The 21380-nt window shown below is 36.9% G+C and overlaps 1 protein-coding gene across 2 annotated transcripts in view; it reads right to left on the minus strand.

Moving 5' to 3' along the window:
* Positions 1-21380, minus strand: part of phactr3b (phosphatase and actin regulator 3b) — a 57901-nt gene that overhangs the window by 27978 nt on the left and 8543 nt on the right. The window contains exons 1-3 of one of the 2 annotated variants that reach the window (XM_060857741.1): positions 7686-7873; positions 1533-1694; positions 277-351 (exon numbers count right to left, since the gene is read on the minus strand). In XM_060857741.1, coding sequence (XP_060713724.1) covers positions 277-351; positions 1533-1694; positions 7686-7698 — 250 coding nt within the window. In that variant the 5' untranslated portion in view covers positions 7699-7873. Of the gene's footprint in view, positions 1-276; positions 352-1532; positions 1695-7685; positions 7874-21380 lie in introns of those variants that run through there. The other variant, XM_060857739.1, reaches the window with a different exon arrangement.

The following is a 21380-nucleotide window of genomic DNA, read 5'->3' on the forward strand; positions in this document are numbered from 1 at the left end:
TGCTGAATGCATTAGCTTTCATTAATTAACTGTCCAGAAAACCATAAAAATCAGCTGCAGTATTACTCTTCGGTCTGGATTTTCGGTGATAAACGATGCAGAAGAGCAGAGTAGACCTGCCGTGGCTGCTGATGCTGTCATCACTCTTTAATAAAGGTGTAACGACTCCCTCGGTGGCTGTAGTGTGAAGTGAGTTGGCTCGAATTGGTTCCCTGTACAACAGCGGAGACTAATGGACACGGCTGGAGCTGTGAGGATCATGAAGCTGTTTCTCACCTGTGCCCGTATCCTCCACGCTCTTCCTCACCGGATCGTCGAGGCTCTGCCGTGCTGACACTTTCCTTTCCGTGCCTGCAAGGGGGCAGCACATACATGACACGGTGTTAGTGTGTATAAGAGGCTGACATTTTTTTCGGGATGCCCGCGGGTCACGGGAATCCCGCAGGAATCCCGTGAGATGGGAAACAAAATCACTATTAATCACGTGACTGGGACGGGACAGGAAAAAATGTCAGAGGGAGTGGGCGGGACCGGGGATACACAAATATACCTTTGATATAAATAAAAATAGAATCTGTTTGCTTTGGTATGGCTGGTTAAATGAATGACGTGCTCCACACACCCGTGACAGTTGGTGGCAGTAATGTATGCCAACCACCAATAATATAAGAGAAGGCGTCTTCCCCATGCACTCTCTAGAAGTCGCAAAAATTAAAAATGGAGTCGGACCCCAAACTCACACTGCAACGACTACTCTGGGAACAAATTGACTGTCGAGCTCACTTCTAGACGCTGACATTTTTTCGAGGATTCCCGCGGGTCACGGGAGTGGGAGGGAATGGGAGTCATTCTTCTGGGATTGGGACGGGATGGGATTTTCCCGTTTTTTTTTGTTTTTTTTTCCGGGATTGGGATGGGACGGGAATTTTTTTTTTTTGGGAGTGGGAAGGGAGAGGTTTGAAAATCCCTCCCGTGTCACCCTCTTGTGTGTGTGTGTTAGTGGAAGGTCACCTACACTTCACCGTAACAACTGGGTTGAAAAATATTCTCTGTCTAAAAAAGATGACATCTGTCATCTTCAGCTTTCCTCACCAATATATAAGGAAAGGTAAATAACCAGAAACCGATGCTGTGATGTTGAGTTCCAAATCTGATAGTAATATCTTTTTTTTTTTTTTTACACCACAACGATTTTCTCAATAAATACAGTTCATTTGTTATTTATTTACTTACTATTTTTTATCCATTTATAGCTACATTTTATGATGTAAAACTTCAGCGAGACAAATTCCTGTCATCATTTATGTTATAAACTGTTGTTCCCTCAGAAACTGTGTTTTTTTTTCTTGATGTAAAGAGAAAGATTTACTTTTTTATTTGTGGTATGAAGCGCGGTAGTCCAACTTGTATCTGGATCTCACAGACACACACACACACACACACACACACAACCATGCCAGTGTCAGTGCTGTACGGAGAATGAACCCGATAACTCAAGTGTAGTCGTTGCGTCTCCATCGATCCACTCTCACCTGTCGAGCCTTGTCTCAACTTCTCGTTTTTCTTTTTCCTCCACTTCCATGGTTTAAAGATGCGCCCCAGGCTGGCCAGCTTGCTGTTACGGCGGATGGGTGGAGTGCGAACCCCCGTCACCAAACATCCAGAGTGAAGCGTTCTCGGCTGCTCCATGACATCTACGACAGAGACCCAGAGAGTGAGTGGAGTCTAATATCAGCATAGGACTGTACAGGAATTCTGCTGATCTTCCTCAACCGTCGAAGCAAAAAAGTAGGCGTTAATTAAATATCAGGATGTTAGAGTGAGAAATACTCTACTATAAGGACGGCACATCTGGGTCTTCTCCCTGAGGAGAGATTTGGTGTAATTAAGCATCAGACGTAACGAGTCCTTCAGTGAGAATAAGATGTGTCTGGAGAAAGAACAGCTAGCATACGGTTTGCTTAATTGGCATCGAATTCCAGACCTAGACACAGAGCAGGACATCGAGCGCAGTATCACATGACCTCACATACCAGAGTGAAAACTTTCTTGTCCTTAAATTAAACACGGAAATCAAATCGTTTAGGTATGTGGCAGTAATCGGTTATACCAGGGCTTCTCCACCTTAAACAGCATGAACATACTTGACAGACAGAAGACATTATTCTATATAAAGTTTTTAACATATACGTGTTTTAAGCATAAAGGATTAAATTCTGATTTGATTGCTGTTTCATGGAATGATGCTTAATAGGATAAATATTTTACAGATAAATCATTTTTATTTCATTATTTCTGAAGACATCTTTGCTTTAAGAAACATTCTTAGACATGTCTTAAACACCTCAGCACAATCGTGGAAAAAAAATTAAAAACAACCTTCTTTTTTTTCCTTACTTTTTTTTAAACAAAAACATAAATGTGCTAGAAATATTTTCTAATATTTTCTAATCTCTATTCCAGATATCACATGTTCTCACTCACTCACTCATTTTCTACCGCTTATCCGAACTACCTCGGGTAGTCGCAGGGCACACACACATACGCGGGGCACACACACATACACTCAATTACTCACGCAATCACACACTACGGACAATTTTCCAGAGATGCCAATCAACCTACCATGCATGTCTTTGGACCGAGGGAGGAAACCGGAGTACCCGGAGGAAACTCCGAGGCACGGGGAGAACATGCAAACTCCACACACACAAGGTGGAGGCGGGAATCGAACCCCCGACCCTGGAGGTGTGAGGCGAACGTGCTAACCACTAAGCCACCTTGCCCCCAATATCACATGTTGTCTCTCTTTAAATCAGGTTTTGGTGTCACAAAAGGTAAAAAGTTTTTTTTTTTCTTGATTTGTTTCATTTTTCCTTTAGGATTTTTGTTGTCTTAGGAAAGACTCCATTACCTTTTTTTTTTTTGGTAGCTTTTTGGTATTAAATTGAAGGGTCATTTTTCTTAGTTCACCCCCATGGTTAAAGGGGGTGCACAAACATTTACACTGTATAAGGTAAAAAAATATCTTTCAGGTTGCAAAGTCAAAATCTATCCCAAAATCAATCCCAAGCTTTCTGCTGCAATCCAGAAAACCGGGAATTCTCTCATGAGCCTCGGAGATGAATTGAAGACTGAGCGTACAGAGTGAGCAGCACCACAGGAACCCAGTTAGGTTGAGAGAAGCTGAGTGAGTTCAGGGAGGTGTTAAGCTCTTCAGCGGCGCTGCTGCACGATGAGGAACGGCAGCTCAGACAGAAATAGTCTCTCCCACGCAGTCTGACTGAGACAGAGAGCTGACGCTTCGGGAACACAGCAGATGAGCTGTGGGCTGCGCCAAGAGCCGGCGGTTCTATCTCTGTCTCTGGCTTTGCATTATATGTCACACCTACTGGCTCATGGAGACAAAAACAACACCTGTTTGGATCTAATGAGAGGCTGGAATATGACAACAGAACTTATGAGAAATTTAGTGAGAGATTGTATTGCGGAAAATCTTCATTGTCCAGGAGATCTTAGCTACTAATGCTAGATTTAGGCTAGCATTTTATTAGCAAACTCTTACTGGTTATCATTTTGTCGATCTGTCGAAATTAAAAACACCCAGAAACGTCCTCCTGTCAACCATAATAACCTAATATCGCTAAGATTAGGTACGTTTGCTAGTAAACTAGTACAGGTATGTGATTGTCAAACGAGTGGGGTTTCTGTTTCCACTGCAATTTTGATTTAATCAAAAGCACACAAAATACCGGATGTATTTACGCATAACAATTGCGAACTGATTGGAGTAAATGTTAATAAGCATTTTAGCTAGCAGCAGTTCCCTAGCCCACAAGGCTAAACATTTCCAGCTCATATTGTTGAGCACATATAATGATATATAATATATATCATATAACGAACCACAGCGTATTTTTCATCATACCACAGCGTTCTCTAATCTGATTAGTCAGAATTTTCTTAAACAGCAGCAGTACAGCTAAAAATCACAGGTTTGTATCACTCACTCACTCACTCACTCACTCATTTTTCTACCGCTTATCCGAACTATCTCGGACGGAGTGCCAACCCATCGCAGGGCACACACACACACACTCTCATTCACTCACGCAATCACACACTACGGACAATTTTCCAGAGATGCCAATCAACCTACCATGCATGTCTTTGGACCGGGGGAGGAAACCGGAGTACCCGGAGGAAACCCCCGAGGCAATTTAATTAATTTGTATTAATGCAAATGTTTTTAAAGAGATTTCGTTTTTACAGCTCATTCACATAGACTTGTATAATCGACAAAAAGCATAACTCGATACTAATAATAAGAAGATAAAAAGTGTTTCTTATCATTTAACAAAAACAATAATCTGCTTATTTAACAATATGGAATGAGTCTCCAGTGTCAGTACTTTGGAAGTCAGTAGGTGTTCTGACTTGGGAAAGTAGCTTTCGTTATTTAGCACTTAAATTTTTGTCCTTTTAACTAAACAAATTGTAGGCATATTAGTTTGGTTTAAAAGGAAAATAATGATTTTCTTCCAATTGTGCCATCATAGAAAAATAATAAACACTTTATTAATACTGGTTAATATTTACAGCAGACACCCTTATCCAGAGCGACTGACATTTTTATCTCATACAACTAAGTAACGGAGGGTTAGGGGACTTGGTAAGGGTCCCAGCATTGGCAGACTTGGGATTTGAACTCATATCTTTCCAATCAGCATTCCAACACCTTACTCACTACAAGCTAACACATGCACCCATGGGATGGTGTGATGGTGTTCATCACACCATCCCAACGTTGATTTTTTTTTTTCCTATAAAAGCATTCCTTAACTTATGGATCTACTGAATGTGACCCTCCATTCAGTGAACGTTCTTTTTTAAAATACTTTATAGTTCATTCAAAAATCCAAGAATAGTCTGAATGCAGTGGTCACTGATCCATAACTCGGTCGCAAGGTTACTTTTCCTCCAGTTTGCCTTCAGGAAAGGATGAACAGTGCAAGCATCAGCACAGGCTGCTAAATCTCCAGCCTGTGCTTTTCTCCTCTTACAGACCCTCTTCTCACCTATACAGCTGCAGCTCATCCAGACAATCCCATTCAAATAATTTCTCTAATCCAGACTGAACCACGTCCAAATAAAAACACGGAAAACATGAACACGACTCAATAATGCTAACTGATTAACTTTGATGACTGGAAATGCCACACTCTGAACTTGATGATGAATGCAGTCATTTACGATTCGGTGATATTTAAAGTGAATCACGAAACACAAACAGATGCATGTTTACTGCTGGTCTTTCTTATGAAGATGCTTCTTTAAAACACTTGATTGGATTTCGTTTGAACTCAGACACCCTGATGGAGTGTGGACAAGCGTGGAGTCAAGCAATTAAAAAAATCATGCGAATCAAGGCAACAGTCTAAAGCAAAAAAAACAAAACAAAAACTACGACAACAAAAATCCAGGTCAAGCCTTTTAGCCGCAGCAGCCTGGGTCAGAGTGCCGTTGCCATGGCAATCACTCTGGATGCTGCAGAAAAGCCCCTTGGAGGCACAGAAGCATGAGTGCATAAGGAAAATAAGGGGATGTAGGGGGGATGGGGGGTTGCTGGGTGGACGGAGGGGCTGTTGCCACGCAAAGCGACAAGGAAGGCCTGAGCAGCCAATCAGACACCGGGAAGTCAGGCATACCTCTATTTTTAATCCGTGCATGGTCAGTGATGTTGGTTTGGAAGATGTGTAGACGTAAGGAATAGTGCCTTAATATTAGGGACAATACGGTGTATAAAATAATATTTAAGACACTTTGAGAGAGAAGTGTTGCAATAATAATAATAATAATAATAATAATAATAATAATAATAATAATAATAATAAATCAATAATAATAAGAAGAATAAGAATAAGAATAATAAATCAATAATACACAATAAAATATATATATAACTAACATAATAATATATAATAAAAAAGATAAATGTAAAAATATGCACGGAAACAATGAATACGGTAACTACATTTTCATATATGATAAAGGGGTCATGAAGGCTATATATTTGCATTCACAGAACAAACAAAAAATAAAAATAGATAAAAAATAAAAATGAAAAAAAAAAATATTATTCTTGCCTTGTAGCTATAATTTTATATAAATGATACAATGTATTTTTATTTTATAATTAGATATAAAGTTTATATACATTATAAAATATTAAATTTTATTATTTTGAAGAAACATTTTATTGATTTAAAGACATTTCTATTCAGTTGGTGGACTGAAGTCTGTCTTACAGCTTATACTAAATGCAACCAAATGTACCATTATAAAGTCTTAATAATGAACTGAAACTGAACCCATATTAAATCCCAATCATTAATAATAATCAATCAAAGAAATTAAACCACTGAATCATCAGTAATGAAGCACTGATCCATTACATATGGTGATATATAAGATTTTAGTATTTTCCTAAAAAAAAAAAAATGCATCGCAAGATGAAGCAAAGAAGACTAGAAGAACATTCAATTCATATTGCTTAAAATACCATTCCTGATGAAGCTCAAAATGTCCATATAATAAAAAAAACACACCCTCTCTCTCATCTTTAGTAAGCATTTGTCCTGGTCAGGATTTAGGAACACTGGATGTGATGCAGGAAAACATCCTGTCGATTATAGGGTAGTATGGACATATACATTCATAACTAGGAGCAATTAATCACAGCTAGTCCACCTGCCAGCATGATTCTGGTACATGTGATCTGATCATCACTACGTGACATAATTTAGCTAGCTACAGTTTCTTAGCACATGGCAGCTACTGCTACAGGATTCCAAGTACAGTATAACAGTTTCAACCTGAAATAATCTGTACCTCAAAGCTGTGGTGCCTATTTTATGGTGTCACAAAGTGTTCTCAACTAAACTAAACCACCTTTTGTTTCATATTAACTGAGAAAACTTGGTTATAGCTGCTATAACCTATTTAATAACGAGAACTAATTTGTTTTATGGCTGCTGTTTTATGATGCAACTGTTTACAAATTGTTGTGACATACAAGTAATAAAAAAAAGTTCTCAAGCAAGCCATGTTCTGTTATACAGTTATTTCAGAGCACTAAAAAAAACACCTGGGTTCCTCAAAGCACCCCGACGTTGATTATTTTCCTTTAACGTAATTCCATACATTTATTCTGCATCTAGATAGAGTAAATTTATAAAAGAAGAAACCAGAAGAAACCTTATTTGTATCTTCTCTACGCTTACTTGCAGTCATTTCACTACACGTTGCACCTTGTATACCTGTGTTTGTAACACATAAAACCTTTGACTCTTAACTCAGACCAGAGACCTTGGCTTTTTGAGGCAGCAGCTCTACCCACTGCATCTAACCAATAGCACTCAGGCAGAATAAATATAGCTCACATACTGTCAGATCAACTGTCTATCCAGCTAGAATAAATATCTATAAATAAAATAAATATAATTATATATTTATATAAATGCATATCATTATAATAATAATAACTATAATTAAATATTTTCGCATTTTTACAATACGAATAAATAACCGTCATAATCGTCATAAATATGCAAACATACAGTCGGAATATATTTTACATTTTGCAAAAAAAAAAAAAAAAAAAAAAAAAATATAAACAAACTCACGTGCCATTTGCATTGTCGTCTCGCGCGTATTAACGCGTGTAAAGCCAAAGGCAGAAGTTTTCTAACTAATATACTAATGTACGCGTCATTTTAAGCTCAGTGTGCTCTGTTCGTCTCTGCCACAAGGATTTGCACAAAGATAATACAAATACAAGTACAGATAATACTTGTGCTACACAAGAGGAAGATATCCCTCCTCTTTCCCTCTGCTTCACGCGCGCGGATGTGATGGACGAGTTGCGAACGAATCGGTTCTTTTACTCGGTGATTCTTTTAAGCGACTCGGAAGAATCGATTCGTTAACCTTATATGTTTTTTTCTTATAATTAGACCAAGAAATATATTTTTTTTAAATTGCTGTACGAAGTCTAGACATGATCTTCTTCATGCTTGAGATCATTTTACAGGCTACTGTATTGATTTTTCATTGTGTTAAAAAACCCCCCAAAAAACATCATTTTAAAGCGAAATTGATTACCAGAGGTGGGAGTAAGTCACACATGTGCAAGTCACAAGTAAGTCTCAAGTCATGAATGTCAAGTCAAAGTCAAGTCGAGTCTTTTTTTAACATTTGTCAAGCAAGTCTCAAGTCTCAAATTTGTGACTTAAGTCTGACTCGAGTCAAGTCATGTCTCCCATCTCTGAGTTATTTAACTCAAGTCCGAGTCAAGTCTCAAGTCATGAATGTCAAGTCAAAGTCAAGTCGAGTCTTTTTTAATATTTGTCAAGCAAGTCTCAAATCTGAAATATGCGACTTAAGTCTGACTCGAGTCAAGTCATATGACTCGAGTCCCCCATCTCTGTTGATTACTAGCATTTATTTCATAATATTTTATTAAGTTTTTGGGGGGGAAAAAGGTCTTTTGAATGTTCTAATTTGAAGACGGTGTGTAATTTCTCTACTGTAAACTAATCACAGGTTATCATTTCTATAGACAGGGTCTTGTGTTGTAGGCACACATTTATGGCATATAATCAGGTGAATTTTTCTATGAACATATGTTTATTTAACATTAATGGAAAGTGTCTCCAGCAGGACCGGTTCCAGCCAATTACATTAGAGTGGGCCAGCACAAATAATAGGTGGGCAATCAGTGGTGGCCCCAACACCTAATCCAGTTTTCCCAATAACCGGTATTTACAAAATTCCACATACCAAACCTAACTACACTCAGGATGCTCTTGACATAATAACAATGGACAGTGCTTGTGGAGGGTAAATTGGGATTAGCTGTATCATCTGATGTGCTAGTAACAAAGACACAGGCATCACTATTAGTGCATTATAGGCGTAAAAATGAGACATCGCACAATACAGCAACAGTTGTATCATCAGTTATATAATCGTAATAAAATGTACTGTTTCTCAAGAGATAAAGTCAGAGATAAAGATGCAACTTCAAGTTTTCTGACATTCAAATTCATCAAAAAAGAGTTTGGACTTAAGTAACGTGACTTAAAAAATAAAGAGAGAGTGGTAAGGGAATAGCCTTTATTTAGCGTTTGTAATGTTAAAAAGTGAAAACTAACCAATTTGTTTCATGAAGGTTTCAAGATTAAAAAATATAATTACTAAATATTTCTAATAAATAAACAAAAAAATTGCTGTCGACAAACTGCTGTGGTATATGGAGAATAAAACATTTCAGAACATTCTGGTGTAAAAAAAAAACCCAAAAACTTCATTGTACTGCTCATCTTTGATCATTTTTCTCTAATTACACATTCTGATGTGTTTTATTGCTACCATAGTAATCCATGTTGTGGGTGTTCAATTTATATTGCAAATATTACATTTATTTATTTATTTTGAAGAGTACGGGCACGTTCTTTGCTCATTTCCAGGACAATTATGGGATGACCAACTCGCATATTTCTCTGAAATTAACAACAAAAAAACTGGGATCTTAACATGTTATCAAGAGAACAAATGAAGCACAGTAACAAACCGATTCGTAGCTGACAAAATTCGTATCTTCTCAGCATCAGAAGAGCCTAGTTTCATTTCTCACAATGCCTGACTGCAGACACACTGCCTACAGTGTTTCCTTTATTCCACATTGAGAGCAACTTGTAGCCATGTCACATAATGTTTCTCATTCATCCCACATCTGGCCAGACACAAAGATGGGTATATTAGTAAAGTCCAGTCCTATTATCAGTTGTGATACTCAATAGCTAGTTTTTGAATATCTAGCACTGTTTCTTTTGTTTATTTACAATGTACAAAGACTGCAGATAGAGATCAGCAGGTCACATGATTAAACCCAAATTGCAACCAACAGCATGTGTTGAAAGGTCAAAAGTTCATATCTTGTCATTTATTTAGTAATTAAATGTAATTTCTCTCGCAGTCATTATACATTATCATGTAATAGCCGTGTAAGGGTTGCTCCCTTAACGCGCTTGCTCTTCAGGGCGAGGAACGCATTAACCGAATGTTTATTGTGACAGCGATCTATGAGACACTTGAAATGGGATCCTCTGTGGCTTTTTTAGGCAGCTTTCCAGCCGAACAGTGTGAACGTTACTGACAGTGCAGAAGTGGCATCAAATATAACAAAATGAAAGGACCTAAAAGGTTGAATTTGTCTCCAGGGAGGGGAATGAAGAGGAGAACAGTTAATAACCACAATATCGCTTTCTCAATAGACTTGTGATCGTCTCTGTGCTGTTTAATGATCTCATATAGAGAGATTAATCAGATCAGAGAGGAGGCAGGGGTCATGTGGACTGGCTCTGGAGAACACAGATGTCTTAAAGTGCTTCACAATTGATTTTCCTGCACAAGACCTGCACAGTTTAACTGAATAACCACTTTGGTTATTGATAGTGCATGTTTTATTTGGAGGGAAACAACAAGCTTGATTACATTCAGCATTAAACATTTAGAAGTGCTGAGGTTCTGAGTGTCTTTCCACACGGCCCTGGGGACTGAAGGTCATTTTTTGGTCATTTTTCATGAAAATGTGTGAGGTTTATTTTACAATACAGTGGGTATATACTGTAGCATTTACATGAAACTTTAAAATACACACAGCCTCAACAGACGTAAAAAAATATCAGTATTGAATTCTGGTTGGTTTCAGATTTGTCAGAAGGTGTTGACTAGTACTTTACCTGCAGTGGTTTTGGTAGTTTAGCTAAAAATAATCAGTTTATATCAAAGTGTTTATTCTGATATGTCACTGTTTTTGTAGTAACAATTTACGCTCAGGAACGAGCTAGATAAATTTAAAAAATTTAGCACGTGTTCCTTCAAAGAGTCTTCACAAAGGTAAAACCTCAAGTCAAGATTGATTAATAGTTAATAGATATTTAATATTTAAAATAGAAACAAATATGTCTCTTAACAAAGTTGTAACACAATTAATTTCTAAGTGGTACATTAGCTGTTATTTTACCGCATGCATTTTTTACATTTCATGCATTTTGAAATGATATAAGCTATACTTGTCTAGTAAAATGATACATATTGAAATTTAAAAAATGAATAATTATACTTGAATCACCCCAAAGTCATCACATATAATACCATGGAAACACAAAACATCCTTATGGCACTTTAACATCTTTTATTCCGTTTTGCTGAGTTTGAATCAGAATAAAATTTATACTTTTGGTTTGTTGCATATAGTTAAGCAAACCAAAAAAATGTTTTATGTGTGTGTTTTCTTAAACTTGTATTCGGTCTCTTCTCAGCTTGAGACTGCACTACTGCAGCTTTTTGTTGTGTCATCCCTTTACCGCAAATCCTCCACGGTAGCTGCCCACATCAGATTTAAAACTCTGATGCACAGTCACACGAAAGGCTGAACTTGACTCAAAAATTCATTAAGGCATACATGTTTTTTTTTGTTTTTTTTTATCTTGGCACCAAAGAAGTGTCATGAATGTCCTCTGGCTGTATAAACAGCTGAGTCGCTATCTGTATTTACATATAAGACCCATTTTACTAAACCCTTACAACTCCCCCTTAAAAAATTCTGTATCACACCCCATAATAAAATACTCTTTTGCAGAGTCTTATCTTATTTTTATTCATATACTCTTATACCTTTTTTCTTCAACACAATAAAACCCTTATGTATGTTACTTTGAATAAAGACATCTGATACATGCTATAAATGTCAACATACACTAGAGGCCATGTGACGTTCATACACACCGCTTGTTCCCATTTGCACCATTAGCATTAGTATTTACAGTATGAACACACTGCCTGTGTGTTTACTGGTTTAATAATTCGCATAGCTGCACTTCATTTCGGAAAATATCTGTAATAATACTAGAATATTTTAGAACTTCAGTGAAAGAACTTTGCATGGAAGATGAGCATCTTAATATCACTTTGTTAAAACTAGTATTAGATTGTCATTGCTGCTCATTATTATATCTATGGTGTGATCTCAGATAAGAAATAATAAGAAATACAGGTCAATCTCAACACCGTTTGATGGTTTGTATAGCTGTAGAAGTGGATCACGTTTTAAATGGTGAGCCATCCAGGAGTCGCAGGTGAAAAGAAAACGATGCAAGAAGATGAATTCAAGAAGACGAATTTAAGCTGATTCAAGACACAGGATCCAAGGAATTACCAACCCAAATACTGGCCGCCGGCTGATGACCCAAGATCAAGAAATCAACATGAACTTGTTTTTTACAAACCTGCTTACAAACTTTAAGAGCTGTTTGTATTTATTTAGATTTTGGTATTGGACTGTTTTTATACCAAAGATCTGGCAACTTTGTCTCTGAGGACAGCACACAGAGAAACTGGCACCATCAGCCACACTGTCATGCCCCCAGAAGAAAAGTTGTGAAAGGTGAGTCAGAAAGTCAGAAAGCAAAACCACAAGCTGACACACACACACAAACATGCTGGGAAGGCTTTCTAATGAACCTCCAACACTGCATCGCTTTAGAGGATTGGAATCAATTGATGTTACAAAATTTATCTTGTTCTATTCAAGGTGTTTATGTCACTGAATTTGAACTTTTTCATACACAGTGAGGTTTATCATTGGAAAAGCCCTAAACGACTAAAACAGTGTTGTGTTAATATTAATACACAATGTTGGACAATGTTGGTCAGGGAAGTTTCAGTATCCAGTATCCAAAAAACACATCAAATTCCTAATCCAGTAATTATAAATAATTGACTAGGCTAATTTTGCAGCATAAAGTTTTATTTCTTAGCATATGTGCGTTTGAAAGAATATTGTTTCCTAATGCAAACATGACCTTTCATAAAATTTCATAGCCAGCATAACAAAGAGAGATATATAATAAACTTTAGAATATTAGTACATAATCACTGCAGTAAGTACAAACAGATTTGTTGATAAGTGAGCCAGCCAGGAGTAAATTATGCGACGTAACTAACACACTTTTTGCTCCTTAGTGCCTTGAAACTTTTTCTTTCCTTCTTTTTCTTTCTCCTAATTCCTATTTCTCTCTCTCACTTACTCTCATGATCTCATCCTCTCTGCCAGCATCTGCTGATGGGTGGAAGCCTTCTGGTCTAATTACAGCTGGAAGAAAGGAAGAGGACTGCTTTTCTTCATCATTAAAACAAATACCCTAGGTCTAAAAAAATAGACCTGTGGAAATCTAAGAAATAACATTCAGTAACAATAATGTGTTTATACGACAACTCTGACATTACATGTTTTACAGTTTTAGATTAACTGTTAAGTGTTAACAATTAACAATTAAAAAAAATTAGAGTAAAATTTTAATTACATAAATGAACAAATAATCTAAAGAAAATCTGATATGTTGGTCAAACAAGTCATTGTTAATGATTTGACTATTTCAAACCTTTACTTTCACATTCAACAAATAACCTAAAAAATAACTATACCTATAACAATTAAAAATACAAATAAAAAACATAAATAAAGCAACCGTATTTATTAATTTGTTGTTTTTTAATCACTCATATCTCATCCTCCGAAGAAACCAATGTATAAATGTGACTACAAATGAGACCATTGGACATTTTGTTTGTCTCGTGTCTGATGTTTTGATATTTTTCAGCTCTGCACACAATTAGGTCAGCGCATAAATCATTGATGGGGAATAGTTTCTGGGATCACATACACATGGGTGGACTAGAGGAGAACATCTAGTGCGGAAACAACTATGTACGTACTTATGTATGGAGTGTATATATAAGCCATTAAGTGGCTTACGTCCTTAAATAAGAAATTTTTTTTCCAAATGCACAAATTTGGTGCACCACAATATGAATCACAATATGAATCTTTTTGCCACTGAACCTGAAAGGAAACTGTACCACTAGTATCTTAATGACCACCTCTACCCTATTCACACATTTATAGAATCGCAGGAACAGGCATTGTGTCATGCTGCAATGCATGTATTGTAGAATGTACTCCATCTTATTTGAAAGCATTTACATTCAAGTTAATGTAGAGTATTCAGACAGGCAGCTTTGAGTAACAACTTCAATATGTTATCTCTTTACTCAGAATTTTCAAGTTGCTCAGCTAAATCCCGCTGCGTCAATTAGCACTGACCCATAGACTCAATCTCCTTCCTTGTGTCACTTAATCAAGTTGGTCGCTGAAGCAAAATTTCTGCATTCTGTCCCAAACTCTATAATAATATTTGTGTCTAGTTGTGGGGATTTTTAGAGTGATGACTGATTTAAGGAAAAATCTAAATAAATGTATTTATTCAAGACTTTCTTGAGTTCATAGTTGTTGATATTGTAACGGAGGATTGACGATGTCCAATCCACTCACAAGCTGAAATTATGTCACCAAATAACCCATCCTAAATGACTGTCAAAGTAATTACATCTTTCACCACTGTTGTTCGTACTGCATTAAATGACAGTTGAAGCCACTTATTTACTAGCTTATGAGCTAAGAACATGCTATATGCCCTCTTCCACCTACAACATATTACAACCACAACTGTCTGTTGCTACTGTGACGGATGAGAGAGAGAGAGAGAGAGAGGGAGAGAGAGAGAGAGAGAGAGAAAGAGAGAGAGAGAGAGCAAGAGAGAGAGAGAGAGAGAGAGAGAGAGAGAGAGAGAGAGAGAGAGAGAGAGAGAGAGAGAAAGCATGTCTTCCTGCCACTTACAGTATCAGAGTATGGTTAATTTTTTTCTCATGGCTTGTCAGATCCCAATAATTGATTGTAATTAATTACAAATAATCCATCCTTATGGCATCATTCATCTTATGCACAAGAAACATTCACTCTTCTGTTATCTTTATTATTCAGATTCACTAACATGGAACCGCAGTATTGCAAGATACTAGTGTTAAAAAACATGATCATTTGACAATGAAATGATCAAAAAGTTATAAAATGGGAGTTCTCATTCAGCAGCTGTAGTAAATATTGGAGCTACTGATTGTGAAGAAGAAGCTGAATTGGTTATATTTCTTCAAGAAATTTCTTATCAATGAAAGCACCAACCAATGAGAAGGTTATCTGCTTGTATCGCAACTTTGTCATAACTTAGCCTTGTTTGCTAAACATACTATAGAAGAGTTCCCACTGTCAATAATCATGATATGCTTTCAAGTTGTGACCACAGCCCTGAAATGGAGCATAAAAGAACTTTCTTTCAATACTTCTTCTTCCCATCAAGTGAACCGATATTAACCCAGTTAACCCGATATTCGACCCAGTTTATTTTACTCATTTCCAATTGGATCTCTATGTGAAATTAAAAGATGTGCTTGACACACTGCTTTGTCTAACATTTGGTCAGTGAATGTTAGAATTAATTTTTATTGAACTAAGTTAGCATTAAGTTATTAGCGTTTATCTAGGAAATAATCGGTTTTAATGAAATATATATATAATTTTATATATGTATATATATACATATATATATGTATATATAGACACAAAGCAGTGTATCAAGCACATCTATCTTTAGCAAACAAGGCTAAGTTATGACAAAGTTGTTTTATTTATTTATTTTATTTTATTTTATTTTTTTCTGTGACTGTTAAGTTTGAAAGCTGCTGTCCATTGTCCTGGAGCCTTACATAAATCAGCGATGTCTCTATGTAGTACTACGAGAGATACACATAGAAGCTTGGATTTGCTCCCCTACTACAAGGGTGAATATTCAGCTCTGCAACAGTCTGTCAGTTTGACAAACTGCACCGATTGCAGAGAAAAGTGTCATTGTTAACAAAAAACAAGGACACTGACTGATACAGAGGTCAAATCCTTGACACTAAAATATTAACCTTTGTTAAGTTTGTTAGCAGAATTTTATTCAGCATGTCCTATTGGCCATTTTACTCTTGGTCATTTTCAACTCTTGCTCGATTTCATTTTAGACTGAGACTTTCCTTCTAAATACTTTGTCCTTCAGATCAGGTTCAATTAAGCCTGTGCTTCTATTTTATCAGGGATCTCAGATGCTGTAATCGATGTTGTATACAGTATATACAGTACCACTTAGAGCTCAGGAGACGATTTTAGTTTGTGCAGCACCAAATGAATTCTCACTATCGATTCACTTCATTGAATTCCAGCAAACCCTGAGTTCATTCTTTAAACTAAGCTGACAGCAGCAATTTAAGTATGCTTACTTACATCTATGCATACTGTATATACAAATGCATATCTGCATTTATCCCAAGTCTCGTTTAGCTTTTCATTCATTCATTCATTCATTCATTTTCTACCGCTTATCCGAACTACCTCGGGTCACGGGGAGCCTGTGCCTATCTCAGGCATCATCGGGCATCAAGGCAGGATACACCCTGGACGGAGTGCCAACCCATCACAGGGCACACACACACACACTCTCATTCACTCACGCAATCACACACTACGGACAATTTTCCAGAGATGCCAATCAACCTACCATGCATGTCTTTGGACCGGGGGAGGAAACCGGAGTACCCGGAGGAAACCCCCGAGGCACGGGGAAAACATGCAAACTCCACACACACAAGGTGGAGGCGGGAATCGAACCCCCAACCCTGGAGGTGTGAGGCGAACGTGCTAACCACTAAGCCACCGTGACCCCCTCGTTTAGCTTTTTTAAATCAAAATAGGATTGTTTATGGGTTTCATGGAGAGTTATTGGTTATATGACTTACTAATGAACCAATGAATGAAACAATGAAGATTTTTGTCTACATTTTTTATTACATGGAAAATTTAGCACAACCTATTGATTTAGCAGTAGATTGTACAGCTGAGAGCAAAAGTTTGTACTCCCAACCAAACCCTCTATTCTGTTAAAAGTCCACAGCTTAAAATCCAAAGCAAAAGTCAACAGATAAAAGGCAAAGACAAATCTGATTATCATACACAATGTCACATGGAATCTGGATGCTATCCAAGGGACACACTCGCACACTAGTTAACACACTACAGACAATTCTGTGATTTGTCTTGAACAAATGTCTTGGACTGGGGAGAAAACCGGAGAACTTTGAGGAAACACCCAAAGCACGTGAGAAATATCCACACACACACCGGCAAACAAGATGCACCAATACATTTTTTGTGCTCTTACTTTGTAACAATGACAAGCTGTTTTTTTCTATATCTTATTAACATCAGGAGGAACAGAAAAACAAGGCTGGTGAGGAAACAATTATACTGATGTGGTACAAGACGAATAAAACACTTCAAGATGTAATGTTATTAAAAATTAATTTAATAACTTTAGTTTGATAACACTTACTTTGCTTCATTGTACCAACCTGTGATTGATTATTTTCCTATCACAGCATGACCGCATTACTTATCTTTGTCACTTGTGTCCTAGGGGTGTACATATTTTTGCACTTATGTCTGTGAGTCAGTCAGCCCTGTGGGATCTTTATGATGCCCTTTGAACTAGAGGAAATGAATAAAATATTAAAAACTAGCCACACATGGGTCTGATGATGTATTATAAACTGCAGTAACACAGTTTTTGTCTTATCTTTATTTAGGGGTTGCGGTAAAAAGTACAAAAGGACGGACAGTCTGGTGGGAGCTGAGATGACCTTGGTCGGGACTAAATGTAGCACACACAAAGACACACACACACACACACACACACAGTGCAACCACCTCTACAATGATAAACACTTTATCTAATGCTGATCCAGACAGCCTTCAAGTTCTCTGTGGGTCACTCCATTACTTCCTCTTTTCCCTAAAAAGCAACACGTTTAATGCCTTAAACTTCTACGAGCCGACAGCCATGACCACAACCCTTGTCTTATTCGTTTCGCTACATTTACTGAATAGATTATAATACGATTTATAAACAAAAAACTGAATTAGAACCTTGGGGTTTAAGGGCTTTGACTACGCAGTACATTGTCTTGCTGTTTCCTAGTATTAAAAAAGATGAGCCTTGTCATGTTCTTGGGCTCACAAGGACATTTTTCATCGCTTGCAGGTACAGTTCCCTCTTTAACCCCAATCTTTAATGCTGTTTTATCAGGAGACCAAGGCGGAAGGTGGGCCAGCAGAATACTTTTTTTAGAGCAAGGTCCTTTTTTTTGATCGTCCTCAGGAGAGAGAGATGACAGTGCACTTTGTGAACACTGTCATATACCTATAATATGACTAAGCATATAGGAATAAAATTAGTATCCATAAGCATCCATCCTTTTTATTAACAGTGATTTTATCATCTCAAACTTGCTTTTCCTATAGTACATAGTATACTTTTTATATATACATTTAACATACACATAACAATTATGAATTCTCAGTTCTGATTATTCAGGAAGTGATTCATTTTCCAGCTTACCTCGCTCTAAGAAAAATTAAAATTTTCATTTACACATAGATTTAAGTTGGAAATGGACCATAAAATGTTTTGTGTGAGGAGACATCTATTTAACATTTATGAAAGAGTAAACAGATATTCATAAAAGAATAAATAAGATTGTGTTCCGCTTTATGAAGATGTCGGACCTTCACTGAGCAGAGACCAACCCAGTGAGGATCCAGGGGCATCTAAAGATGTACCAGATCTATTTGTATCAACAACCTCCTAATCAACATACAATTGTCAGACTGTATTTGACTGTAGAAAGGACATTAATCATAATAACACTCTCTGGTATTTATAACAGTTTATAATCACACCCTAACGTGTCACCCAATTGAGGATGAGGTTCACTTTTGAGTCTGGTTCCCCTCAAGGTTTCTTCCTCAACAGTCACCTCAGTCACCACAGACTTGCTCATTAAGGATAAATGAAAAAACACATTTAAATCTAAGTCTAATATTAATCTTGAACTTTTGTATTATATTAATATTTATATAATATTAAACATTTTGTATTATATCTCTTATGTTCTGTAAAGCTGCTTTGGGACAATGTTTATTGTTAAAAGTGCTTTACAAATAAATTTGAATTGAATTGAAATGAATTCTTACCTAAAACATATATACATTATGTATTTTGAGACATGTTTTTTTTTTGTTGAAGCAGTGAATCAATCACAGCTAATTTGGTTCAGTTAATCTCTGCAGTTAAAGTAGAGCTTTTACATTTTGCTCTCATTTTATTTGCCTTTTCCTCCTAAAGTTTCTTAGGCCATAAGATGCCGCACAAATGACACGAGTGTTAGGCATCATGCAGACTCCTCAACGATGCAGCCAAGTCAGTGGTGTATGTCTGTTTCGGACTTTAGAAGCAATCAGGAATGACAAGACCTAGATTTTTCTGCTGACGTCGTCCTGACACACTGCATTAGTGTACAGGCTCTGGGTCTGACTGGAGAAAACTCATCACGGCTGGCAAATTGCACAGATTGTAGAAAGGACATATTCATGATGCGTCGAGAAAATTCAGAGCTATATTCTGACAAGTTCTTCAACACGTCCTGAGACTCAGACAAATACAGGATACACTGTAATTATATAAAACTGTGTTGCTTTACTGTCAAAACGTAGTTGAATTGATAGGATGAGATGGTGCTCAGTGTTGTAATTCTGTCCAGGGGAAGATACAGCAAATGTTTATTTATGGGGGTATCAATAATTTTGCATCCTAGGTTTCAGTGTTGTAATGTAACGGATTACAAATACTTCGTTACCGTACTTAAGTAGAAATTTCACGTATCTGTACTTTACTTCGCTATTTAAATTCATGTCAACTTTCACTTTTACTCCACTACATTTCCGAGATAAAATGTAGACTTTTACTCCGTTATATTTCCACTAAGCATCTTTGTTACTCGTTACTACAAAATAAAATCAATATAAAAGAAGAAATGTGTGCGACTGCAATAAGGGAGGTTTGGCGAATCACTGCTCCTAGATTGCATTACGCACGTCCACACGCTCTACGGAGAAGCACAGGGACGCACAGCGTGCACACGCAGTCAGAGCTGGAGGCGTTTATCTATAACGTTATAATGAATGCATGTTAATCAGAGGTTAAACAAAAGCAGTGAAATTTCACTATTCTTCTTACCAGAGTTGATAGCACAAAGAAAATATTAATGCAAACAATCCATTCAATATTAAATAAAAACTAGATTTGTAAAGTTCGTCGTGACAAACTTTGATGTTGGCTTTGACGAGGCAAGTATTCGCAAAGGCCGGTGCTTTTTGGAGGCGAATGAACATAAGGGTCAGTGTTACTTTTGGAGGCAAGTGGACAGAAAGACAGGGTGACAAAACATTTGGAGGCAAGTGGAGACGAGCATGTGACGTCATCCGAATACTCTTGAGAAAGTTCCCATCGTTGTTCTGAGTGTTTTGATATGTCACATGTCCATGTTGTAAAAAGTTTTTTGATTTTGCATATTTTGGGGGCGGGGCTGCGGGACAACCGGAAGGCCAGTCGGTACACCAATTTAAAACTTTGTTCAGAGTATCACCCTAAAGGAGCTGGCCGAGTTTGGTGTAGATAGTTCGAAAGCTTGCCGAGTTATAAACCTCCAAAGTTTATAATGGGAGTCTATGGGAAAAAAGGCCATTTCGAGACCGGTACCGGTACTCGGATTGCTTAGAAAAGTAATAGCGACAAACTTCAGACCAGCGTCTACAACATATCCGAATTTGGTGCATGTGGCTCGAAAACCCTAGGAGGAGTTACTCTTTATATATTTTTGTCTAAGCTTAAATAGGAAAACAGAATGTTGGCTTCTACAAAGCCAACATAATAACATTTATTGATTTGGTCTTTGTCTTGTGAATATTTTTTTATTAATGACTGCATTCATTAGACACACTGTTTGTAGAGAATGCACACATACATGAACTGATTTGATTCAAGACTGACATCATTACATCATGCATAAAATTTTGGTGTCCACTTTTGCCATTTTAAATAATACCATAACTTTTGGCTTAATATGTAGTCATATAATATATAATATAAAACTCTTCTTGTTTTAAATTCTCACTGAGGGCTAAAACCTCCTAAAGATGAAACCCTAGAACCGCCCCTGATCTTATGCCTACAGAAAATCACTGAAATTTTACTTTTTACTTTTACTTTAAATATCAGAAAATGACTTTTGATACTTAAGTACAGTAAATATCAGATACTTTAAGACTTTTACTTGAGTAATATTCTAAAAGGTAACTTTCACTTCTACCAAAGTGTTTTTCTAGTACGATACTTGTACTTTTACTCAAGTATTGCTTTCTAATACTTTATACAACACTGCTTGGTTTTGATTGAGGGGAAAAATGCACTTCAAAAGAAGTCAAT

Source organism: Tachysurus vachellii, chromosome 22 (assembly GCF_030014155.1).
Source record: "Tachysurus vachellii isolate PV-2020 chromosome 22, HZAU_Pvac_v1, whole genome shotgun sequence".
NCBI classification, from domain to species: Eukaryota; Metazoa; Chordata; class Actinopteri; order Siluriformes; family Bagridae; genus Tachysurus; species Tachysurus vachellii.